The 27037-nt window shown below is 46.1% G+C and overlaps 1 protein-coding gene and 1 long non-coding RNA gene across 3 annotated transcripts in view; one reads left to right on the top strand and one right to left on the bottom strand.

Moving 5' to 3' along the window:
- Window positions 1–11744, bottom strand: part of Fam78b (family with sequence similarity 78, member B) — an 88606-nt gene extending 76862 nt beyond the window's left edge. For both annotated transcript variants that reach the window (NR_174119.1, NM_001398658.1), the window contains 1 exon segment: window positions 10972–11744. Coding sequence is in view for 1 of the 2 variants with exons in the window: in NM_001398658.1 (NP_001385587.1) it covers window positions 10972–11234 (263 nt within the window). In the remaining variant the exon portion in view is untranslated.
- Window positions 10838–27037, top strand: part of LOC134481528 (uncharacterized) — a 174870-nt gene continuing 158670 nt past the window's right edge. The window contains exon 1 of the long non-coding RNA XR_015635592.1: window positions 10838–10878. This is a non-coding gene — a long non-coding RNA (uncharacterized LOC134481528). The remainder of the gene's footprint in view (window positions 10879–27037) is intronic.

Here is a 27037-nt window from a genome sequence, read left to right as displayed (position 1 = left end):
GTCCTAAGGATAGTATTCCCCAAGCCTAATTCCTGTGTACCTGTGGGAGGACACTGGAGAAGGGAGTGGGGGAATCACATACCTGGCCTAATCCCACCAACCCTTCCCAAGGTGACTCGGAACACATTATTGAATCCCTTCGAGCCTCTGCTTGCTTCTCCAAAACAGGGAATAACTGTTGCTCTAAAATCTGTTTTGTGATTATTGTAAGATTAATTATGAGACATCTGCTTACAGAGAGATGAAAATGTGAAAAAAATTCACAATTGGAAAGAAAGAAGGATATTAAAAATAGTTTAGGATATAAATGATTTTATATGTTGGTTTCTGACTTCTAAACAATGAAATACCTGTGACTTTCTTGGGTATGAACAGCATGGCTGTGTCCCCTGCTCCTTGCATGGGGTACCCTGTAGCTTAAGTACAAGTGATACTGTCACTACAAGTGATACTGTCACTAAGAGAGGGCTCTGTGAGGGGTAGGTGGCCTTGAGGAAGTGGCCAAGCTTCAGCAGTCAGCTTCAGGACCTCAAAGCAGGGTCCTAAATGCTTCATGCAGCACAGTTGGACGGTGACTTTTTGGTGGATCAGGGTCTCTCCCTCGCTTTCCTTTCACCATGAGTGGAAAACATGGACTTAGAGGTTCAGGATGAGCTTTTCTCTCTCCTCTAGCTCTGTGGAGGGCTGTTAGGCACCTGCCATGTTCGGGGTCCTCTCAAAGGTCTAAATTTTCTGCCCAGGGAGGCCAGAGAGCCACAACCTCAACTTCCTTCTCCCTTTAGGCTTATCTGGAGTCACTGACGGGTAAGACTAACTGATAAGCTCTATAATAATCAAGCTAACGTGTCCACAGCACACCACTGTTTGGAACGCCTTTGCACAGCTTTCATTTCAGTTGACTCTAGACATGATTGCTCATTTATGTACAAGCAGACGAGACGCTGAATTTTGAAGACCCTGCCAAAGGTCTCAGAGCTGGCACTGGAACCCAGGTCTCTGACTCTAGCTCTGTGCTGGAGAAGCCGGCAGCTAGATTTTAATCTGGCACGGTGAATAGTTCCAATTGGTGTGTCTCCCAGAACTTAATTAGAAGCAGGGTCCACCCACCAGCCCTGGTCTGATGGGCTTTAATGAAAGGAACGGCACATGAATTGCAGGGAGCCAGAAACATGTCTGAATGTCTAAGGGTAGAGTCAACAAAAAGCATCCCTCTCTGCTTCCCTAGTCATCCACGGGGCCACACGGGAACCGCAGGGGTCCAAAACCCTGCAACCCAGCCAATGGGGGGGGGGCGGTGCGTGGATGGCTGGAGATGGCACCTCTATTCCCAGAAATCATGAGCATGGATGGAGCTCCTTCCCTACTCTCTTCGTTCCAACCCTCCTACAAAGACGTTGTTCTTACTGCTAATCACAACTCTTTCTCTGGGAGGGAGATAGGGAGGGAGGGTGAGATGGAGTCTCTATAAGGTTTGCTTCCCTGTTCTCTGAACTCAATTCCAAAGCACTGAGGAAATTCACGAATCAGTGAAAAACAACAAGACCAAGTTCATTATTTCTATTTAACAGAGCCAGTCTGGAAAGCCTCCTTCCTGGAAGGCAAAGTGGTCCATTAGAAATGGAGGGGCCAGGGAACCAACAGGCTGGCTTCCTGGCTGGGCCTCTTGCTGGCTACGACACTTGAGGCAGGCTGCTAAGCTTCCCTGAACCTTGGACTAGGAAACCCTCCTTTGCTGGGTAAGGTTTCCATGAGGCTACATAAGGAGGGGACTCAGTATTGCGGCACACACACAGGCCTCTAACACGTAGAACATGTTGTTTGATGTTTATGGTGTGTGCTATTTATGTCCCTCTCAAGCGAAACCACCCAGATTTTCTAGACATTCTCCCACACATGTCAACACCTGCTTTGTACTGAAATCCTTGACAGCTATGGGGCCAGTCCTTAAAGATCCTATTGATTTGAACCTGCAGGAACAGGAGGCTGTGTGCCCCACGGTATGTCTGTGGGTGCTAACTTCACATTGTGGGTGTCTCTTCTATTGGAGGTCGGGCTCCAGCCCTACCCTTCCAGAGACCCTCAGCTCTGTGTGAGATCTGCCCCTCTCAGGAGTAGTCACCTGAACTTTCTTCCACTTATTTCCTCTTGGTTTTTCCTTCTTCTTCAAGGAATCCATAACAATCAACTTTGAAACTGTAGCCACTTCCTGCTGAGTGTTAACAGAAACAGTGGCTTCTGTTATCCCTGGCAACTTTCTTAATGCAATAAGGTAGACACAGGAAAGAAGCTGGGAGAAGGGAACCTAGGACCTGCCCCCAAAGACGTTATGTACTCCTGCTGTCTGCCTAGTGGAAGGTCACTTGCATCCTGAAGTCCAGTGACCTCAAATTACCCTCTCCCTGAGTTCTCCTTTCTCACCATGCCTGCGTATCCACAGTCTAGCACCCAGGCACAAAGCACATCTTGTTTCCTTCCTTCTACCTTTCCTCTAACCACGCGTACACTCTCTGCCCCTTTAGGAGTTGTGCTTTATCTCTAGGGAGCTTAATGCTCTGCTGATAAAACCAGTTAATCCTCTGCTGCTCCTCTTTTGCAGAGATGGAAGAGATTAGAGGAAAAGGGTTAGGCCATCTCCCCTTCAAGGGCACTCAGGACATACAGCAAGGAATTGGATCTGGTTTCCTACCTGATGCTCTCTCTAAACTAGGGTCCCCTGTGTTTCCTGAGCCTCCCTATAGTCATGGGAAGAGACCACAGGTAATGGTCCAGCAGTCCAGACTCACTAGATCCTCTGAAGAAACAGCAAATGCTGAAAGCAGCTGTGCCTATCGGTGAGGGCCACTCTCCAAACAACCCTGTACGCACAGCAGCATGGATCCTGAAACAAAAAGCGAACGCTAGCTTAGGGGTTCACCGCTCAATCAGGCAAGACCTTCATGTCTCCATCCTCGCAGATCCTGGGATTTATAGAATCACGGTTCAGGAGAAGCAATGGCTACAGGGTTCCTACCCATGTTTCTTTGGGCGGATACTAAGTATCATTTTACAGCAGGTTACCTGGTAACCTGGTAATACACGGTGTTTGATGAACAGGACCCAGCTGAGATGGAGGAAGTGAAAGATACACGCCACAAGCCAAGAAGCAAACCTTCCAGTGAAGTCCAGGGGAACGAAACTGACACAGACACTCCAGGCAGTTAGAATGTGTGGCAGTGCTAAGCAGTTGCCCGGGTGTCAGTTCTGTGGATGACACTGAAGATTCACATGAAAAGCTAATTTTGAAGAGACATGGTCTGTTGAAGGGGACGCTGGTGATTGAAAGTCATAAAAATGGCTCACGTATTTAACGATGTCACATGTTTCCTGGATATCTTCTATGGTCCAGGCAGTGGTCATGGAGGACGTGACAGATATAATATCTACTTCATGATACACATATAGGAAGTTAGTGAACCACTGCACTCCCCTGGCTGTAAGTTAGAAGAGCAGAACTGGAGAATCCCACTGGAACTGTAAAGCCAATGGTGGCCTCTAAGGGGCAGTTGAGACTTGTGTGATGAACAGGAATTAGAACAGGGTGGGCAGGAGGAGCATTTTATACATCAGGTCAGCCAGGGGCGATGCTCTGAGCAGGCTAGAGCCAGTTCCACTGAAGACCTGGGGGACAGCTGACACAGCTTAGAAACAGAAATCCAAAGTGGAAAGTGTTTAATACATTTTATACCACCTGTGATGAGAAGTCACTAAAACGTTTAAGCAGGAAAGGGACCACATCTGTGTAACATATCACTCTGTCTGTGTGCGGGAGAGTCTGGAGGGAAGGGAAAGGATGGAGCTGGTAAGTACGGGTGGACGGGAGCTGTGTCCCAGACATGGCGAGGGGTCAGTAGGTCTGATGATAGACTGGATGAGTGGAGGAATATCGTCAATGATATGAGATGTTTTGGCTTGTGTAACTCAGAGAGTGGAGGGACTCTTTAGTAAGATGGGGAAGGACTGTGGATGAAGAAATATGATGAATGTCTCAGTGGAGAGCAAACATTTATGAGAGAAGCTGGGTGTGGTTCGGTGCTATAATCCTAGTGTGCAGGAGGTCAAATTAGGAGGACTGCCACAAATTCTAGGCCAGTTCGAGCCTCATACCAAGTGCCAGACCATGTAGGCTACACAGTACAATCTTTTTGAAAGGATTAAATACCACTGCCACCAAAAGAAATAAACAGAAAATAACTTAAGAGTAGAAATCTTAAGCCAGAGATACCTTTCTACCAGTCAAGCAGAACTGCACATAAACACATGTACCTGGCCGCATACCAGAGACAGAGCCTCTGCAGCTATTGGGGTGGACGGAATTACTCGGAGAAAGTGTAGAACGAGAGGAGAAGTATGTGTGTTGAGTGATATAGAGTAAGATGTGTGAGGTAAGACAGAGGTAGGGACAGCTGAAAAAGGCATGAGAGCTAAAAGATGAGGGTAGTTAGCCAGGACAGAGAGCTGTCAGTCAATTGTGGTTCATTGAAAAGGCGAGGGCCTTTCCTAGGCAGCTCCACTAGAGTTAATAGCATGGGGACTGCAAACTCAAGATGAATAGGTTTCTGAAAAGATGGAGAACAGCTTGGATGGTGGTGAACGGGTCTCAGAGGTGGGGTCTAGTCTGGCTAGATGCTCAATGGCCGTGGCACTGAAGGAGTGGGGAGCTAGGTAGGGGCTCTCTTGAAAGTGAGGAGTGGGCTAGGACCTCCTAAATTTCACCCAAGCTGAAGTTCTCCAGATGGGCGGGTCTGAGCCCCTCGTGGAAGAATCCCTTTACAGCCCGAGAAGACATTGTGCAGGAGAGGCTCTCTAGCCACAGCCTTCCCCTGATCTCAGCTTCACCTCACTCATTCCTAGCAGGAAAGCTCCATTTCTGTTCAAACCACACCCAGGAAATCTCTTGGTATTGTACTGAGTGTTCAGCGCTGTTCTTCTGCCTCTGCTGGGCAGCTTCTGCATCACGAGGTATGAAGAAGATACAGAGAAACTCCCAATGCCCCATGGTCATGAAGCGCTGACCTTAACTTTTCCTTTTATAGACTGCTATGTGATGCTTCCCAAGAGACCCCAATCTGTCTGTCAGACTTCAGCTACGTTTCTCTGTGAACGCTCCACCACAGTCCCTGTTTTCCTTGTCCCCCCCACCCCCCCGTGGTGCTTGTATATCCAGACCCTTGGGAAATCTGTGTTCATTGAAGGCTGATTGAGAAGTCAATGGCTCTCCTTGCTGGAAGAAGACTTTGAGCACTTTGCTGAAGTCCACATTAACCAGATCTACCAGACCCAAGTTAGGAATAAACAAGTCATGGCGAGGATTCACCACTCTGACTCCTCATAGTCACTTGAGTTCAAGTTCAAATTACACCACCATGGCCATCGACTATTTAAAATATTCCTTTAGAAGTCTACCCCTTGAAAATGGAAATGAAATCCACCTTGGGATTCTGAATGGCTATGATCAAGAAAAAAAATGACAATAAATGCTGGTAGGATGTGGGGAAAGAGGAACCATTATTCACTGTTGGTGGGAGTGTAAACCTGATATATCCACTATGGAAATCAGTATGGAGGTATCTGAAAAGACTTCAAATAGAACAACCATACCATACCATACCATACCATACCAAACCATACCATACCATACCATACCATACCAAACCATACCATACCATACCATACCAAACCATACCATACCAAACCATACCATACCATACCAAACCATACCATACCAAACCATACCATACCAAACCATACCATACCATACCATACCAAACCATACCATACCATACCATACCAAACCATACCATACCATACCATACCATACCAAACCATACCATACCATACCATACCAAACCATACCATACCAAACCATACCATACCATACCATACCAAACCATACCATACCATACCAAACCATACCATACCAAACTATACCATACCAAACCATACCATACCATACCAAACTATACCATACCATACCAAACCATACCAAACCATACCATACCATACCAAACCATACCAAACCATACCATACCATACCATACCATACCATACCAAACTATACCATACCATACCAAACCATACCAAACCATACCATACCATACCAAACCATACCAAACCATACCATACCATACCATACCATACCAAACCATACCATACCATACCATACCAAACCATACCATACCAAACCATACCATACCAAACCATACCATACCATACCATACCATACCATACCAAACCATACCATACCATACCATACCAAACCATACCATACCATACCAAACCATACCATACCAAACCATACCATACCATACCAAACCATACCATACCAAACCATACCATACCATACCATACCATACCAAACCATACCATACCATACCATACCAAACCATACCATACCATACCATACCAAACCATACCATACCATACCATACCATACCAAACCATACCATACCAAACCATACCATACCATACCATACCAAACCATACCATACCATACCAAACCATACCATACCAAACCATACCATACCAAACCATACCATACCATACCAAACTATACCATACCATACCAAACCATACCAAACCATACCATACCATACCAAACCATACCAAACCATACCATACCATACCATACCAAACTATACCATACCATACCAAACCATACCAAACCATACCATACCATACCAAACCATACCAAACCATACCATACCATACCATACCAAACCATACCATACCATACCATACCAAACCATACCATACCATACCAAACCATACCATACCAAACCATACCATACCAAACCATACCATACCATACCAAACTATACCATACCATACCAAACCATACCAAACCATACCATACCATACCAAACCATACCAAACCATACCATACCATACCATACCAAACTATACCATACCATACCAAACCATACCAAACCATACCATACCATACCAAACCATACCAAACCATACCATACCATACCATACCAAACCATACCATACCATACCATACCAAACCATACCATACCAAACCATACCATACCATACCAAACTATACCATACCATACCAAACCATACCAAACCATACCATACCATACCAAACCATACCATACCATACCATACCAAACCATACCATACCATACCAAACTATACCATACCATACCAAACCATACCAAACCATACCATACCATACCAAACCATACCAAACCATACCATACCAAACCATACCATACCATACCAAACCATACCATACCATACCAAACCATACCAAACCATACCATACCAAACCATACCATACCAAACCATACCATACCAAACCATACCATACCATACCAAACTATACCATACCATACCAAACCATACCATACCATACCAAACTATACCATACCATACCAAACCATACCAAACCATACCATACCATACCAAACCATACCAAACCATACCATACCAAACCATACCATACCATACCAAACCATACCATACCAAACCATACCATACCATACCATAGCATACCAAACCATACCATACCATAGCATACCAAACCATACCATACCATACCACTACTAGGCATATATACCCAAAGAATTCTACATCCGACTACAGAGACATCTATACATCCATGTTGCTGCATCATTTACAACAAGAAGGAAACGGACCTAGCTGGAAGTCCATCAACAGTGGAATAAAGAATGAAAACATGGCACATACACCCAGTGGAATTTTACTCACCTTTACTCACCCATAAAAGAAATAAAATTATAAAATCTACAAGAAAACAGATGGATTCACGAAGTATATTAAATTAAGGTGACCTGGACTCAGAAAGACAAAAAATCAACTCCCCAAAACTCACACACACACACACACACACACACACACACACACACACAAAATCTGTCTTACACTCTCTCACATACACAAACTCTCTCTCACACACACACACACTCACACATTCACACATACACACACACAAACTCATACACACAAATTTCATGTTCTCTGGCGTCTGTAAGTTTGCAAATGGGTGTGTATAAGAGAGTGAGTACAGACTCTGAAGCTACATAGGAGACCACCAGAGAGGAACAGGAACTGTTGAGAAGGAGGTGAGAGGTCAAAAGGTCATGTGTATCAGGAAAGCAGAAAGGAGGCTACTGGGGTTGAAGGGCACAGGAAAGAAAGGAGACTAAGGGGTAGGGGTGGGGTGAAGAGACACCCCCGGCAAACATTTTGTTTGAAAAGTGTCATAATGAAACCTAGTTCTCTGTATGCTAATAAAAAGCCTACTCCCCACTTCACGTTAGGAAACAAAACATTTAAACCACAAAGACATGCTCTCTTTCAATCCTGGAACTAGCAGCTTCTTGATGTTTTAGATGTGGATTTAGTCTTGTACAGTTCTTTCCAAAATATTGAGAAGTTGCCCTCCTAACCCGAACCTCACAGCACCATGCTCCTGTGAGAGGACGCTGCACAGGAGTGAATACCAAGGCTGCCCAGTCTGCCACTCACAGTAGTGGCTAAAGCAGCCTCGGCAACCCACAGACTGAGGTGACTTCCATGCCATATGAGTTGCTATTAAAAAGTTTATATCGGCAAAGTTTTCAGGGCATAAATATTCTGTAGAAACTGGTTCAGTAAAATCTAGGCTCCGAAGTGGCCCGGAACACATAGCAATTATTACAACCACAAAGAGAGAGATTGATTCTGGATACAGATCTATACTAATGCAATTTATGATTTCTTGGGGACTATTCTTGCTTCCCTTCACCAACAACACAGAAACCAGCAATCTTGAAATATTGAAAGGAGCAGTTAAATGAAACAAACGCAATCTTTCCAAACCCCAAATGCAAGAACTCAGCAAGGTCTATGAGGAGAATATACTGTTAGGAATCCATGCCTGCGAAAATTGGTTCAAAGGTGGACACACCCTTCCCTAGAGACAAGGAAGTTCCACTATCATGCCTGGGTATAGCTCAACCGAACTTCTTTGGCAGAAAATATTTTATATTTTATGGGAGGAATATAGATGCCTTGTATTTAATGATTTACAGGAGACTTGAGGCCACAGAGGGCTCCCCAGTGTAGTCGTGAGAAATATGGGTGGGGCGCAGCTTCTGCCCACTCCTCCCAGCCTTCCTTAACTAGGGGTTTCAGGCTTTGTAATTGCCCCAGCAAGGTTAAGTAACACCCCTCCCCCAGACAGCTGGTCATGAGACAGATACCCTTCCCCTGCCAGGCTTTCTTACTTGGCTGGAAAGAATGACTTTCAAAAAGCCCCCAAACAAACAAGCAAGCAAACAGTTCTAACACACGTGTTCAAGTTGAACTACTCTCTCAGGTTGTGTCTTTTTACGTGGTATGATTCACTCAAAATAATATGCTCCCCATTTCTCTTATTTCCAGAAAGGCAAGAACACAGCATGCACAGGCGTATTGCAAAGCGGGGTTTGCATTTCTTCCTCACCAACTCTCTCTCTCTCTCTCTCTCTCTCTCTCTCTCTCTCTCTCTCTCTCTCTCCCTCCATCCCTCCATCCCTCCATCCCTCCTGAGATTTTATGCTTAAAGAGCAAAGTGCAAACTCTGGGAGGAAAAGGAAACAAAACAATCTGTCAAAATTCCTCTTAGCACCTATGACTAGTGTTAACTTACATGCTCCCAGAGTGCAAGAAGAAAGCCTAAAAACTGCTGCTAAAACGATGGTTTGACCTTTTAAAATGAGAACTCCCCCATCCCATATCCATATTAAATAGGTAAATCTTGGGAGTGCCACAGTTTTAGATTAAGAGATAAAATGAGGTTGAATTTCCAGAAAAGGGGTTTCCCTATAGGCTACAAGCTAATTAGGGTGTTCTGGACTGACACTGTAATAGTAAGTAGAATGCAGGCCCCAAATCTAGCCAAACGTAGTAGCCAAGTACACGGAGTCTAGTTCCGAAAAGGGGCGAGAGGGCAGATGAAAATTTAGTAGATAAAAAAGTCCAGAACATGACCTCTCAAAGCCTGTGTGGTTCCAGGGCAGGATGTCCGCCCCTGGCGGCGGCAGAGCCCTGGCGATCTAGGTGCAGCTGCCAAACCCTCAGCGCGCACTAACCGGCGCTGCTGAAGGAAGTTGGAGAGCTCCCAGCCAGCCGACTGGATAGGCGGTGGGCGCCTGGGAATTCCTTCCAGCGTCGCAATTAGGAAAGTTTTGCAAAGTAAAGACCCCAGACAGATGAAGGGACTCATCCTTCCCTCGAGCCTAAGAAATACCTCGTGCTACACTAGGCGACTGCTAGAACAAGGCTACCAGTTCCTCTTAGTCCAGGAGCATCCTGTGCCTTCCAGTTCCCCATCGCCCCAGAAGTGGTCCTCGGTGCGCATAGCTAGAGGGACGTTCTGCGGGGCTGGAGGTTCCGGGCAGAGATGCCCTTAGGCTCGCTGACCTGAGTGTGGGGGGTGGGGGGGTGGGGCGATGGCAGAACCTCTAACTCCCATTCCTAAAACCTAGACCTTCTCTTCCAAGCCAGCCTGATTTTCTCCAAAAGACGCACGACACAGCCCATGCGCCCCCGACACTCCACTCCTCTCCCCAAACTTCCCGAGGAGACCCACAAATGCAGACTGTGCCCCCAAACTCCCACGACAATCGCCAACAACCCCATCTTTGCTTCTTGAACCCTCCCAGCCGCCTTCTTCCTGCCCCTCACTATTCTCCTCGCCTCTCTGAGGAAGTCAGAAGCAAAGCACGAGAAAATGCCTTCGCGAGGAGCCTCTCGTCACCCGCCCTGTCACTGAAACAAAAGCGCAGGGAGGAGGGAGGTGGGTGGGGAGGCAGGAGGAAGGTTCGGAAAGAGATGGGGGCAACGGTAAGAAGGGGCTGGGGAGGGGGATCGGAATGGAGAGTGGAGAAAGGGGCCAGGACCCCGCTCCCGCGCCGCGTGGCGTGGCCGGTCGCTTACATGCCCAGGTCGCTGTAGGTGTTGAAGAACTCCATCTGGTTGCAAGCCTGGATCCAGCCCACCACCCAGGTCTCGTGGCGGGGGATGGGGGGCATGACCACACGGGCCGAGGCTTTGAAGTAAGGGGTCTTGTAGCGCAGGACGATGGGCGAGGTCTCCTCGATGCGCGTGGGGCACTGGTCGATGGTGGCGCACACATCGTACACCACGATGTTCTCGCGCCGGATCCGCGCCTTGCAGGTGATGCTTTGGATACAGCCCATCCTGCCGCCCGGCGCCGGCGCGGCGCGGCGTGGGGCAGCGCGGGGGCCCGGCGCGGGCAGCCGCGGGCGCCCGTCACGCCGGCATGGCGACGCGCCGCTCGCTCCCGGTCCAGCTCAGCTAGCGCCTAAGAGCAAGGAGCCGCCGCCGCGGGGCATCCTCCGGGGAAGCCCCCTCCCCTTTCCGCGCGCTGGGTCGCGGCTGCCCCGACGCCCGCCCACGCCCGCCTCCTCGCTCCAGCAAGGGCGCGCGGAGCGTGCGCTCCTAGGAGGCGGCGGGCGCTCTCGCCGGCTCCCGCGCCCCGGCGGAGGGCAGGGAGGGGAGCGGCGCTGTGAGGAGTGGTGCCCACCCCGGGCCGGAGCCCCCCGCCCTTCGCCGGAGAGGAGGAGGCGGCGGCGGCGGCGGCGGCATGGAGCTGCGGGAGGGTGGCGGCAGCAGCGACCGGTCTGTCTGTTTCCGCGGCGGCAGCAGCAGCAGCCGCCGCCGCCGCCGCCGCTGCATGAACCTCTGCACCGCGGCTGCCCCCCGCGTGCAGCGCACCCAGCGGCGGGCGAGCGGGCGAGCGGGCGGCCCGAGCGGCAGGCGGAGGCAGGCGGCGGCGGTGGCGGAGACCGCGTTCCCTCCCGCCCCGCCCTGGAGCCGGACAGCGCCCACACTCCTGCGTCCGGTCGCGGGGGCGTGTGGGGGGCGCCAGGGGACCGTAGCCCCGGGCGGAGAGCCCAGCGGGCTAGGGCTGCGGGGGACATGCTCCGCGGAAGAGACTGGCTGTACGCCATGAGTTTGTCCCTCTTCGGCTGCCGTCCGGGGGGGGGGTAGTGTGTAAGGGTGGGGGTGTTTAAAGGGCCGCTAGCTCCCGGGCGGGGCCCGGCACGTGGGGTTGGGCGGGGCCGGGACCCCGGTAGGTGGCGCCCCGCGGGTGTTAGTGGGGTGCAGAAGCGGGACCCTGCTTATTGGGGTGGGTGGGGCCGAGAGCGACGGTTCAGAGTATAGAGGGAACCACAGTGGGGTACAGGCTGCGGGAGGAGAGATGTTTGAGGCAGCCGAGGGGTTGGAGGATCAGCCTTATCTGAGATGTCTCATTATTTGTGAGTTTGTTAGAGTTGGGTGTGACCTCCTCTGCTGTCCTACCCTGAAGAAGGCTGAAGTGTGAGCTCCAGCAGTGGCATTAAATAGATTTACCACCTCGTTCACTGACCCGCGTTTTCCTCTTGTCTAGTAGAAGCTTTTTTTTTTCCCCCCATCACAGTATTGAGAGTGATACCTGAGAAATCCCGTTGGAGGCTGACACAAAATCACCTAAAAAGCCAGTGTTAGTCTAGGAACGAGCTCAGCCTACTCATGGCCTGCTTTCATATAACCCCTCGGTAACCTCTGAAAATACTTAGAACAACACACACTGAGGGGTTGAAGCTCCTTGAGAAACACTGCCCTTTGAATGTCTTGCATCCTAAGACAAATTGTACTTAGTGGAACCGTCTAGCTAGACCGGAACACACTTAGCTCCCCTCCCAATGTTACCTAAAGCCTGTTATGTACAAGCAAAAGTTCAGGACTTTATGGAACCCAGGAGAATTACAAAGTCAGGGCACCAATTTGTAGAAAATCATCCATGCTGTAGAAAGCTGGGAGTCTTAGGGATCTTTTCTTGTCTTCTCTGGAAGAAGGTTCGTAGTGACCAGCACATAGTAATTTCCTACCAGTTGTGCCAGTGAAATCTTGACGGAAGAGCAGCCTGTCTATGCTCCAGATGGAAACTGACGCCACAGATGTGCGGCACGTTCCACTCCGTGTATCTGCCATGTGTGAGTTACTGCGATCTCGGGTGTCAAATAGGAAGAATATTTAGCAGATAATTTTTTTTTTACTGTGCATCTTCTCACATAATTCAGAACCAGCAGCTTCTTTTAGCTTTTTTCCCCTCACAATCATTGAGCATTTGCTGGATCTGGTACTCAAGTGTGAACTCCTCTAACGAACGGGCCACAGAAGGCTGCTGGGGTTAGTCTTTGGTTAGGATAGATAAATTGCAAATGCTCTAAAAGCAGGCAAGCAGGCTTCATCTTTGCCTTACCTTCTCTGACACGTTGGGTTCTCGTTATCGTACACACACACACACACACACACACACACACACACACACACACACACACACGGGCAATCTCCTTCTTTGATGACATGGCTCATTTAATGATGTCGCTGCAGGCCTCCCTCACTGGTCCTTGTAATTTGGCAAACACTTCCTGATGGCATGGAAGGATCCAAGTATTGTGTTTTAGGTACTAGCAACTCCGGGTTGAACCAGTGCTCGTGATTCACTCCAGAAGATAAATCTATTAACAAGTTGTTACAGTCAACTGTGACACTGCTATAATAGAAACTTATATCCAGTGCCATGGGAGGCCAGACGGGAGAGCCACTGAGATTTATAGATGGCTCTGCTGAGACAGTGGCATTTGAATTACATCCTGAGGACAGATTGCGATGGGCCAAGAAGGGAAGCATGTGAGGATGAGAAGGAGATGGGTTGGTGAAAAGTAAAATTCATAGAGATGTGAAAGAGCTTGGGGACACCCAGGGAAAACCAGCCGCTAGTCAGAGTTTCTCAACGTTACCTGTGGGCAACGGGCTTCAAATCCCGGTCCCCAAACCAGGTCTTCCGAAGAAGCCACAAAAACAAGTTACACAATATGAGGGGTTGGGGGAATGTCTCTCTATCACTGTGGAGACTAAGAAATAGACAAGATTTCAGGGTCTGTGATTGACAGATGGTTTGGCCTTCAGTTAGGGTAGAGCTGTGGGACTCCGGAGGCCTGGCTGCACTGAGAGTCGTTAGGAGGTAAATTTGATCCACTCAGTGATTGATTAATGTCGGAGGAAGGTCGGGGCCAACTATCGAGTTTTCCAGCTTTGGTGATCAGGTACACGTGGTCAGAAGAAGGCAAAAGTAGTAGCAGGTGGAGGTTGAGAGTCGAATTGTGTTAGGTTGGAGGTGCTCAAGAGACGGTTTGGGGGAGGGAGCCAGAGTTTGCATTTCAGTGGTTATTATCTTCTAGGAGATAGACTGAAAGAAAAACATGCAGCCTGAGAATTAGGTTATCATCCTCATTTGAATAATTTGTCAGTCTGCTGTTGTGTGGATAAAAATCTCCATTGTCTTCTGGTAGTACCAGCCAAGTAGTCAGACATGGGGAGGGTCTGTTAGCTGTCTGCAACTTGTAGAGAAATCGTGTAAGGGAGAATATGTTTTATTTTTAAAACTTAAAAGACTTTGTTGTATCTAGTACAGTGTCAATAAAATATATTACCTACAGTCTTTGATCGATGACTCTCTTGACACGTTCACCTTGGTGAATCTCCAGAATCGTGAATGCCACCATGATGATTTCAACCATAAAATGCAGTACATTATAGTCATAAAATGTAAGGGATCCTTTCAGACTTAATGGATCTTAAGCGAACACGGGATTATGATCATTTCTAAAGGTATTTACGTCAAGTTTGCAATTAAAATAAACTTACCTCATTGCTGTGCGTTGTTATCTTATCAACTGCATTATTACCCGAGTCCACAAGAAAAAAAAATCAGTGAGAGACTTACTGTGTAAATGTCAATGAGGAGTGAGCTAAGCTGTGTGGAGACACAGATGTTAGGTGTTCAGTGTGGTACACACTCGATCTATGGCTGGCAAGGACTCTCTAGACTCTGGAAGCCCATTCAAATTCCCATCTCAGCAAATTACTTTACGACATGGACCTTTTGGGTCATTGGCTGGGGCCGGTTACCCTTCCCAACTGTTGGCTGTGAAATGCCAGTGTACCTATTCGTGTAATACAGATGAAGCGTTTACAAGCTCAGCAGCTTCTCCATGAAGCTATTCTGTGTTCCTCTTTCCCTGTTTTCTGGTCTTAGTGATCTACCCTAGGACTGCCAAATCCTAGGCAAGTGCCATGTCCTAGCTGTACAGAGCCCCTCTTAAGTTTCTCTTTCCACTTTTTCACATGAGTGTCCTCTGGCAGCACCACACATCTGCCTTTGCTAGCTGCCTTCGTGCTGTTCATCATTTCATTGTTGTTTGCTCACTAATCTCCTGAAGGAGGCAGTTTCTTCCTCAGAAAGACATCATGCTCTGCCGTCCTAGTACTCAGCACGTGTTCGACACACTTTCTAGTCTTGGAAAGCTGATGGAACCGTATTGCCCGGCCCTTCCCGGCAAGCCTGCCAGCTGTCCTATTACCTACAGTAAGGATGTGTTTAGATCCTGGGCTTCCCATCCCACTGGGCTTTCAGTATGCTTGTCTGGTGTTAACTGATGCCCTTTGCTTTAAGCACTGTACATTGACTGAAGGATTCTCAGTTCTGGGTACCAGAAGTTGGAAAAACCCCAATGGCAAGACCTTGACGACAACCATTCCTTATGAATAATGTCATTGGCACTTGTTCTCGGGGTGTGGTACAGATGGTTCTTTGTACCCCAAGCTTTTGATGGTTTGGGGTAGGACAGAGGTCTTCAGTTCCCTCCAGCACACTCTGAGGGACTGCAGCCTGTTTGCCTCAGCTGCAGTGGCCCCGCGCTCTGACTTTTCACAAGAGGGAAATCTCTGGCTTGACTCTTCTTATTAACTGAGTCATTCCTCAGTGTGTCAAGCATGCCTTCTTAGAAATTATGGGTCAGAGAGGCCTGTTTTCTTGTTGACCTGGTCGAGGACTTCCAGAAACCACAGGGCAGACTGCCCAAAGCTGAGGAATTGCCTCTGAAACTGTTAAAAGTGGAGATGGGTTGCAACCTGGCTAAGATGGCCTGAAGACAGGGAAGAGGCTGGATGAAGCGTCAGGTTGCAAGGGTACAAAGTAAGAGGCACCATTCCATCTAGGTGTATTACTTTGTGCAGTGTGACTTTAGGGCTTGAACGATCTTTTTTTTTTTTTTCCCAGATAGGTTAAGAAGCTCACCATGGACCACAATCATAGATGCAGGATTCACCAAGTCCTGAGATCCAGGACTGCTTCAGTCTGACGGCTTTGTCTTAGGTTCTGTAAAGCTCATGGAGATACGCTCTGACTTCTCCGTGCTGTCAAAGGTCCCATCTCTGACACACTCAAAAGTCTTTGTTCTTAGTTTTTATCAGTACGGTGATGTTATTTCCTTTCTCTAAGCCCAGGGTCCCACCTCATATTGATTTCCTTCAGCTTCTGACTCCCTTATTTTCCTCCTGTCCTGGGGTAGCATTTCCTAAGGGGCTCTCCTCAGGACTTTTATCGGTTTTGACTGTTATTGTCTGTTAGTGTCTTCCATGTTTTTAGCCAGACACTTTTTCTCAATCAAAGCAGGTGTTCCAGTCTACCTGGTAGATGTTTCTTTGAGTGTCTTTCTGTTCTATCAATGAATGGATATGCTCTTCCAGCCAGCCAGAGCCTCTAACAACAATTTCTAGCTGAAGCTCTTAGTGTCTTCTCAGTATTGAAACTAAACCAACCTAGATCCTTTATTCTCCTTTTCCCTATTGTTTTCTAGAACATCAGCCTTCTGAATGTGACAAACAAGACAGATTAGGAGCCCATCACAGGGCACTGAGAACCAGCGTGCCTTTCTGGCCTTGTCTCTGCTTCCTACCCACCCTTGTGCTCAGCACCAGTGGACAAATCACCTTTCCTGGAGAGCCCCCTTTTCCCTGTTGGCCGGGCCATGTCCTCTGCATGTTTACATCTTACTCTGTGGAAATTACTTGTGATCATTGCTACAATTAAATATGTTGGGCAATGTGAGCTGTGGACAAGTGGAAAATGCCCAATCCCTGCCTGTATGACTGACTGTCAAGAGTGATCAGATCACCACAGGTGCAGAGGTCTCCCAATAACAGCCCCTCCATCTTTTCTTTTCTCTGTTTCCTTTCCAAACTGGAAGGGGTAAGCTGTTTAACTGACTGTACAGCGGCCCACTTGCAAACAGACCCAGGTTTGTGGACCACCTCAGTAGAACGTAGATGCCTTCATTAAATCCCCATTGGCTTATTCACATTCTCTAGCCTCATGACCCCACCCTTCTTCCTGCACTGTTACATTTTTCAACCAAATCACGGACTAACTGTAGGCTAAGTGTGCATCACCATGGCTCCTCCTCATAGATCAGGTGGTGAGAGTTAACGTTAGCGTTTTCTAGCTCGGTGCTCAGAAATGATACCTTTGTACCTGCTCTTCACTAGCAGAAGAAATAGGAGGCCACTTGCTTTTCTGAGTCTTAGCCATACCAGGGCAACCTCATTTTCAGGTTGATCTGACCTAGAGCCTCACGGGCCCAGGGCTTCTTTGAGCCCCTGGTCCTGGCTACAGTCCCCACCAGCCTTCCGTGTAGGAGCAGACTCCTTTCTGACTCTTTGGAGGCACTTAGTTGGTTTTTCCATGTTTCTTTTCCAGGTGCCTTGAAACTATGATGTGTATGCGCACGTGCATGTGGTCATGTGTGTGTTAGTACATGCGCATGAGTATGTATACATGTATATGTGTACATGTGGATGCCATAGGTCAATTGGAAGTGTCTTTCTCAATTGCTCCCCACCTTAGTTTTTGAGACAGAGTCTCTCACTGAACCTGGAACTCATTGATTTGACTGGATTGGCTGGCCAGCGAGCTCCAGGTATCTGTCTGTCTGTCCGTCTGTCTGTCTCTATGGTGCTGAGATTACAGATGTTGCTGACATGCTCGCTCTTTCCATGGGTCCTGGGGATCTGAAATAAGGCCCTCACAAATGCACAGCAGACATGATGCTCTCTCCAGTGCCCCCTCCCCTGCAACTACTTTTTATAGTGTAACTGACAAGTATCTTTTTGAAAAATCCAATAAGATCACATCATAAATTCTGAAAAAAATTCCATGAATACCTCTCAATGATTCCCCACTGCTTTAAGGACCTCAGAGAGCCATGGCTATGATGAGATCCTTCCTGATGTGGCCTCTGGCTGCTTTTCTGCCTCACCAGGCACCATCTTAGCTAGTCCATTTGGATGTTCTCCTTCTGTCACCTCACTGACTAAGTCGAGCCGCGTGCATCTCCTTTAGGCCTTTGTGGAGAGAGGGTCCTTTTCCTGATGTATCATTCTTCCTTCTTGTCTTTTCCAGTTTCTGACCTCCGGTCTGTCACATAGCTAACTCAAGTTTTATTAAAGCTCAACCCACAAATGTCACTCTCCTTTCAGTTTCCCAGCTGGGAATCACTATTGTGAGCTCTTGAAGTCCCCATACCTCTTCCCCGCCTCAGCTGTCCTATGAGTATCTTATCGTTTGTTTGGTTATTTAATTATGACTTGTCTTTCTCGCTAGGTTACACACTCTGTAATGGTGGGGAACTATATTGATCTTTCTTCTATCATTTCTCTAGCCTTCAAAACAATGATGAGCACACAGTAGGCATTCACAAATACTTCTCGAATGTGCATTGGCAACCCACACAGCACCCCATACCTTCTATCAATGTGGCGCCAACATCTGGATGGATAAAAGATCTCTGGACTTTCCCTTGGGCATAGGACGTTTTACCTACTCTCATATTTGCAAATACTGCCCATTTTTGTGGGTCCTAAGTTCTACACTCCTGGGTTGCACCACCCAAATTGTGCACACAACAAGTGGTTCCCCAGCCACACATATAAAGGAGGGACTGGTATGGGGATCTTTAGGAAATCTTTCCCTTGTTTACTTAGACAATGCAACACTGGGCACTGTGACTCACACCTATAATCCCAGCTTTCAGGACTACAGAGCAAGAGGATTGTTGAAAGTTTGAGGACAGCCTGGGCTACGCCTTAGTCTCTGTGAGATTCCATTAGAAAGAAATACAACTCGGACCTCAGACTTGGCTAAGTTAATACAACAGAAGAACGGCAATCTTCGTGACCCTTTAGCATTGATGTATGTAATTATATTTTATTACTGCTGCAAACTATTGATTTATGAACAGAAAGAAAACCCAAAACATATTATAAATAAAGGAAATGAGCAGTATCCACGGAAAAAAATAATACAGAAGGGAAAGAGAAAACCCGAGGTTCTCTTCAAATTAAGTATTGTATTTACTGGACTAGAAACTAATTTTATCTGGATCAGTTCAATAAGTATCACCCACAGTGAAGGCGAAATAACATTAGTGTTCACACTTCCTGGGGAAAGTGAGGGTGGCACCCAGAATCCTGCACCAAAGCGAGGCAAGCCAGGAGCAGGCCACACACACGGCAATTCTATTTCACAGCCCTCCTGCAGAGCTGCATGGAGAAATCCATGCTGTTTCCCTAAAATGTTCGAAGCGCAATTGATTGTATCTTAAAATAGGACCACAGCCCAGCACTGGGACCAGTAATGGGAAACTGTTTCTCTGGGGCTTTGTGTCTTTCAGTTCACAAAGAATTAGCAGTTACATGAACTCCTTTGCCTCAGTTTCCCTGTTTGTATTCATAATTAAAAATACCCATCTCTGTGGCTGTCTCTAGATTCCCACTGCTTTGTCATGGGAAAGAATTGACAGTTACTTGGTAACCTATTGAGGGTTCTGACTCGTCCAGAGGTGCTGTCCCGTCTCACCCTTGACACACCCTCATTCAGTGACTTTTATTGAAAGAATTTAAGGCCCAGTTTTTTTTTCAAAGATGCGACTAAGTGTTCTTAGAGAAATGGACATGAAGTTAGAGAATAGGAAAAGACTGACTAGAAGGAGAAGACAAAGGAGAGACCAGAGGATGGATGGCTTACTCTTTCTGTGAGCTTTCAGGTACTATAGCAAATACCCGGGATCATCAATTTACAAAAAGAAGACATTTACTTTGACTGACAGTTTTTCCTTTTCATTTGTGGCAAAGCAGCACATCATAGCAAGAGGGTATCTTGGAGCAAAATAGGGGACTAAAGATTTTAGCCTCTGTAGGGACAGTTAAGATCCAAATATAGTTTCAATCAAAACGAATAAGGAGGCCCACCTCTCACAAGGAAGTCCTGAGGCTCAGTTTTAAGAGGTTTGTTTACATACAGACACACACACACACACACACACACACACACTCACACACATACACAGAGACAGACACACAGACACATACACAGACACAAAAGCAAACACACAGACAGGTACTCACGGACATACACAGAGACACACAGAGATACAGACACACACAGACACAGACACACATACACACAGACATACACACAGACACACAATACACAAACACATAGACACACACAGACATGTACTCACAGACATACACATAGACACAGACACACACACAGAGACACAGACACACACATACACAAACACACAGACACACACAGACATGTACTCATAGACATACACACAGACACACAGACACACACAAAGACACACACAGACACACACATACACAAACACACAGACACACACATACACAAACACACAGACACACACAGACATGTACTCATAGACATACACACAAAGACACACACAGAGAGACACAGACACACACAATACACAAACACACAGACACACACAGACATGTAGTCGTAGACATACACACAGACACAGACACACAAACACACAAAGACACACACACACACACACACACACACACAGCTACTTACTCTGTTTCTCCAAATTGGAACCCAATCTTCCTTACAGTCAAAACATTTCCCCTCTCTGTTTCTTGTCCCCCTGCCACCTAGCTTAGAGAATAAGATTGAGTTCATGTCTGAATCGATTTCAACTCTAGGATAAAGACATAGGAACAATTATAACTGACAGTGGAGTTCAAGTGCTGAGAAGTGACATGAAGACAAATCCGAAGGAGAATGGAGAATTAAAGTCATTGGGACAGAAATCTTGCAAAGGGGAATGGGTTTTCTGAGGGTTTGTGCTGGGTGCTTGAACCATCCTAAGAAGGGAGACACACAAAATGGGGGAAGTAAACACAGCACAAAGGCAGAGATTTCTGTGAGCACTTAACTCTTGCAGTAAGGACCTCCATTACTGCTGCAAACGGTGATGATTTCCTTGCAAGGCTTTCTTTGTATATCAGACACACGTGGGGAATTTTCTAAGTGATACATATCACTGTTTTAAGATCTTAACATACTCTGCTGTGTCCTCAGACTTTGGCGCTAGTGATGGCAAATCCTGGTTGTCAACTTGACCCATCTGAAATCACCCAAAGCACTAACTGCTGGGAACTCCTGGGAGGGATTATCTTGATCAGGTTATTTGAAGTGGGAGGACCTTCCCTCAATATGGGAGGTGCTTTTCCATATGGAAAGATGTGACTGATGGATGCCTTGCCCATTGAACTTTGCTCTCTTCCTACTCTCTCTCACTACCATTGGCAAATTCATTGGTCCTGTTGCTGTGGAATTCATTCACCAATGCTAGAACCATTTCTCTCTCTCTCTCTCTCTCTCTCTCTCTCTCTCTCTCTCTCTCTCTCTCTCTCTCTCTGTGACTTATAAATAAACTGAAGCTTAGGAGTTCTTCAGGAATCTTCTAAACCTTCAGTGCCAGATTCAGACTTCTGAGTTATGCAGCTTTGTGGGCTGAGCAATTGATTCTTGGTCTCTCCAGTGTGAGATAGCCATTGTTGGACCAACCAGAACATATCCGGTAAGCTGATCTAATAAATTTCCCATATATCATATATTACTGTATATTACATAATCATTTCTGTTCCCTTAGGAATCCCTAGTACAGGACTCAATTTATGATTTGCACTATAAAATACAAAGGCGTTTCTTTGTTCTTCATGGTTGTTGGGGATCAAGGACCACCCACTAGGAAACATCTTTCTGAACATTTTGTAGTACTAGACTGAAAAAAGAAAAGCAAATCTGAGGAATTTGGCAGAGGTCTAAAGAGACTGAGCAATTTGATGGCTGCAAAGAAATAAATTAAAATATGACATCAAACAAATGAAAAAAAATGGATAGTCAGTGGAAGGAAATTCAGATCATTTTCTATAAGACAAAGAGCGATGGGACCTGAATACCAGAACCAAAAAACAGTTCTCAAGATGAGAAAACTTAGGCAGAAAAGAAGGAGGCCTTCTTTTCACAAGAAAATGGAAGCAATGGGGCAGTTGGGTGAAGACAAAAAGAAGAAAGCAGAAAATAGTGGGCAGATGAGGGAAACTGGCACAGTAAGGCACACACCAATCAAGAACAGAAGAGCCACTCAAGAACGTTAGACAGGATCAGCAGTGGTCTTCATCATCGCTGAGGAGGAGCACATGATTGTGGTAGACCTAGTGGGCTGTATCTTGCGATGAGATGGAGTGCAAGATGTGAAGCAGGAAAGACAATGGGCTGTTGGCCTGTTGTATCTAATCAACTTTCGTTCAAAGGCTCTTTTTCATTTTTATTAGCATTTAAAGAGGTGAGTAAAGGAGGTAGTCTGTTTGCAAAAAAAAGCAATGCCCAGAAAGTCTAGGGACCAGAGGGTTAACTCTGGTTGGTACAGGGCTGCCTAAACCTGTAGCAGTTCATTTGTTATAGAAGGCAAAGAACTGAAATAGAGACAGAATGTACAAAGCCTGAGGTAAGTGCAAAAGCTCTTAATTTCTGCTTTCTGTAGGTAGGGTTGGGGCTGAAGCACATATAGGAGAGAGCAGACAAAACTAAACACCACTGAATAAGCCAACTGGAGATGGGGCTAACTGGTCTACCTCATCGCACACCAGAATCTTAGGCTTATCTTTCTTCTTTCCTGGGTCTCAGTTTTCTAATCAGAAAAATAGACCTAGCCACATTTTTCCTAGTGCCTCAGATAGGCTGGCATATGATCAATGCTTTGACATGGTAAGCCTATGAATACATGCAAATTATATGATGTATTTTTCAGTGGAAATGTGTTTGTTTTTGGAACCCTCCAGTCTCCAGTGGAAGGACCACTTATTTAATTAGTCATCTCTGAGCCCTGCAACACTGGATTTATCTCTAGGTAGTACCGACTATTCAATAGATACAAATCAATAGATATATATGAAGGGTCTACCATATGCCGGGCATGGTGTCGAGCATTTAGACTCAAAGATGCTCTGAATAGTACTTTCAATTTGTTGGAGTTCACAGGCTAGACAAAAATTAAATTAACAATTAGTGATGCTTTGGTACAAAAGTCTTAATAGAATGTGGTGGAAAGATGGGAGAGGTGGGGACAAGAAGCCTGAGGCAGAACCCAGGGCACATCTGCTATAGGATCAGTAAGAGATGGTCCCTAAGAGAGCATGAAGGAGACTGAGCTTGTCATAGGCATGTGACAAGGTAGGAAACAGAAAGCATGTGACAAGTTAGGAAACAGAAAGATGGCTTCTGTGTGTGAAGCCTGAGTTAAGGACAACACAGGGAAAAATAAAGGGTGACACATGATGTGTTGGTGGATGTCAAAACCACTGGAGGAATTTGGGACACAAGGAAACCACTGGAGTTTGAACATGTTATAGCTTACCTGGGATAAGTCACACTCAATTATGGCAACTTGTCCTCTTTCCATAGAAAGGGCCTGCTAATTTGGTAATGGTTTTGTGAGTTTCTTTACTGTTACAGTCTGTTTGGGGTATTAAGATGGTGTGGGCCTCATAGAATAAGTTGGAAATGCCCTTCCCAGGTATGAATTTTATGTTATGTCTTGTAACAGGCTAACTCAAATTTAGCAGCTTCAAACAATGAAAGCGAGCTAGATGTTATGGCATGTGTCTATAATCTCAGTACTGGGTTAGGCTAAAGAAGGAGGACAGCTAGTTCTAGGCCAGCCTAGAGTATACTCTGAGTTCAGCTCACTCTAGTGTAAGCTTGAGTTCTGACTGGAATTAGTGAGACATTGCCTCAAAAATTCAAACTCTCAAGCCACCAGTACCACCACCACCACCACCATACCCCCCCCACACACACCAGCACCAGCACTATCACCACCACCACCACCACCATCACCACCACTACCACCACCACAATCACTACCGCCACTGACTGAAACAGTAAATCATGTTATCTCAAAGTTCTTGCGGTTCCATGATTTATCCTTAGTAAGATAATGGCATTAGCAGAGTGGAGTTTCTTCTTGGAGCTCTGGGAAGAATTCGTTCCTCAGCTTCTCCAGCTTCCAGAGGCTGGCTCAGTCCTTCCACCCCTTGCCCAGTCCTTCATCTTACTGTGTATAAAAGCCAGCCACTCAGGACTCAGCATTTCTCTCATTCTGCTCTCTACTTTCCTTTCAGTTAAGTGGACCTTGGTCATTGGGTTCACCTGGGTAACACGGGATACTTTGTCATTGGCGACATTTGCAAACTCCCCCTTCCCATGCAAGGCAACACATTCATAGCTTCAAGGAATCTCAACATGGACATCCAGAAGGGACAATTACTTTGCCTGTTATAATAATTTTTGATTCTTGAAAGTATCTGTATGGTATAGACCTCATAGCACCTGCCAGTAAAGTCACTAGACCTGGAGCTTTCCTTCTGGGAACTTTTGTTTCAAATGTGATTTCTTCAATAGCTATAGGATTCAACAAAACAATTTTAGTTTGAGACGGGGTCTTGTTAAATTGTCTGAGCTACCGGCTACCAGCTGTCCTTTTTCTCCAGCCTCCTGATTAGCTGGAATTACAAGTGTACACTGTCTTACCCAGCTGCACTTAAAAAAACATCATTTATGCCTCTTTTTTCCGTGCTAATTATTTTTGCTACCCATTTTACCAGGCAAGGGTATACTTATTGTAGGTGCATAATGTGCTTGTTTAGTAATTTTACCATCCACACCATTTCCATGTCTGTCTCCACTGATTGACGTTTTCCTTGTGGGTCACCCACTTTAGTTTGTATGCCGAGTACTTTACACTTCATGCTCTTGAGTGCTGAAGCTTTGTACGCCTTTAAGTGTATACCTTTAAATGTTCCAGTGCTGTGATCTAAGCAACAGTCAGGGATCAAATACTGCAAGCCTTCTGAGGCTTTCTTTTGAATTTGGTTAAGGGAGACCAGTCAATATTGTACATAGGGCTAATTTGACAGTGTTCTCTTGGATAGCATTTCTTACTCCTGATGCTTTGCAGGGTTCTCTGCTCTAAGTTTTGGGAATATTAATGAGTCCCAGACCTGGGCAAGCTTCAAGAATTCTTTATCCTGTTTGGGTTCTTCTGCCTCAGGCAGTTTTCTTGCACAGGATCTCAACCAGAACAGTGCCCACTCTGTATCCCTGGATTTCATGTCTGCAGATTTGTCCATTCTTAGATTGAGCATATTCTTAAGAAGTTGTGTTTATACTAAATTCTACAGTGATCTTTTGCTCCCCTTTCATTCCTCCCTAAACAGTTCAGCATAACCCTGATTCACATAACATTTGTGTTGTAGTATGTATAAGTAACTTAGGAATGAGCTGAGTATTTCAAAGCATGTGTGTAGGGTACACTCAAGTGAACTATGCTATTTTGCATGTTAAACTTAAGCATCCTTAGATGTTGGTTTTTGTGGGACTTCCTGGAACCAATTCACTGTGGAGATCAAGGAGTGACTCTGTTGAGCCACACATTGAAGGGAAGTGGTTTGTAGATCACTATTGCTATCTCACCGAGCAAGTTGTATTTGTCACCTACCACTATAACAACAAATTTGAGGCCTCAATTCTGTTTAGTGTTTCAGAGGTTCAGTGCATGATCTTTTGGTGCCATTGCTTTTGGGCCTGGAGCAAGGCAGAACATCATGGAGGGAGAGTGTCATTGAGCAAAGACACTCAGTCAAAGGTGGCTGGGAAGTGGAGAGAAAGAGAAAAAGAGGTTGAGTGAGGTTCCAACCCCTTCATAAGCACAGACCTTTGAGGAACATTCTAGATGCAAACTCTACCATCTATTCTCTCTGATAATTTGCTCAGTGAAATCTAGCTGTTTTGTGATTTCTAAGCATACACTTTTGGCTCTTCAGTTCAGGTAAATTCCTTTTCCTGGGAAATCGTTTCTGTTGTAAGTATAATAAACTTTGCAGGCCTGGATCTGGCACTTATTTAGTGCCCACTTGTTTATTTACTTATCTATCTATCTATCTATCTATCTATCTATCTATCTATCTATCTATCTATCTATCTATCCTACGATGCCTGAAAATTTTTTCAGTAGACTGTGTTCATAGTTTTTTTTTGTTTGTTTGCATAAGGGTGATAATTTGAGTCATCTTTATTTCACCTTCTTGGAAGTAATAGCAGATATAAAATAGCTAAGGGGGTCCGTGGGAGCTGGCCTTGTCCTTAACCTGCTGCAGCCGTTGGGAGAATGGGCCCTGCACCTCAGCTGGGGAGCACAGTAGAGCTGACCCTGGTGGCAGACGCACAGAGCTGGCCCTGCCCCTTGCTGGCTGCAACATTGGGTCGGCTAGCCAGGACAGTGCAAGAGAGCACTTGCTGGTGGTGTGGATGTGGGACAGCTGGTTGACTGACCAAGTCAGCTACCACCAAGGCCCAAGGCTTTGTGTTGGTCCACCCCAACATCAATCCTGTCTATGAACTGCTATGGCACATAAAGAAAAGGGTCCTGCAGACCTAAAGCTGCAGGATCTTCACGACACAGAGCAACAACAGAATATGAAAAGAGTCTGTGAGGATCCAGTATGGATGATATAGCAGAAGCCAGAGGCCTCAAACCAGACCAATGAGTCATTGCAATGAACATTTGCAAGTAAAGATGTGTAGACAAAAGTGTGGGTCACACTGTGTGACACACTACAGCTTCCATGATGAAATTTTTGTTTTGTTTTCATTTTTTATTTTTTATTTTATTTTGAGGGAGAGGTTGCGAGGGTGGGAGGAGGATACGAAGGTCTGTGG

The sequence above is a fragment of the Rattus norvegicus genome, chromosome 13 (assembly GCF_021556685.1).
Source record: "Rattus norvegicus strain SHRSP/BbbUtx chromosome 13, alternate assembly SHRSP_T2T, whole genome shotgun sequence".
In the NCBI taxonomy this organism is placed as follows: Eukaryota; Metazoa; Chordata; class Mammalia; order Rodentia; family Muridae; genus Rattus; species Rattus norvegicus.
This window is presented reverse-complemented; position numbering and strand designations above follow the sequence as displayed.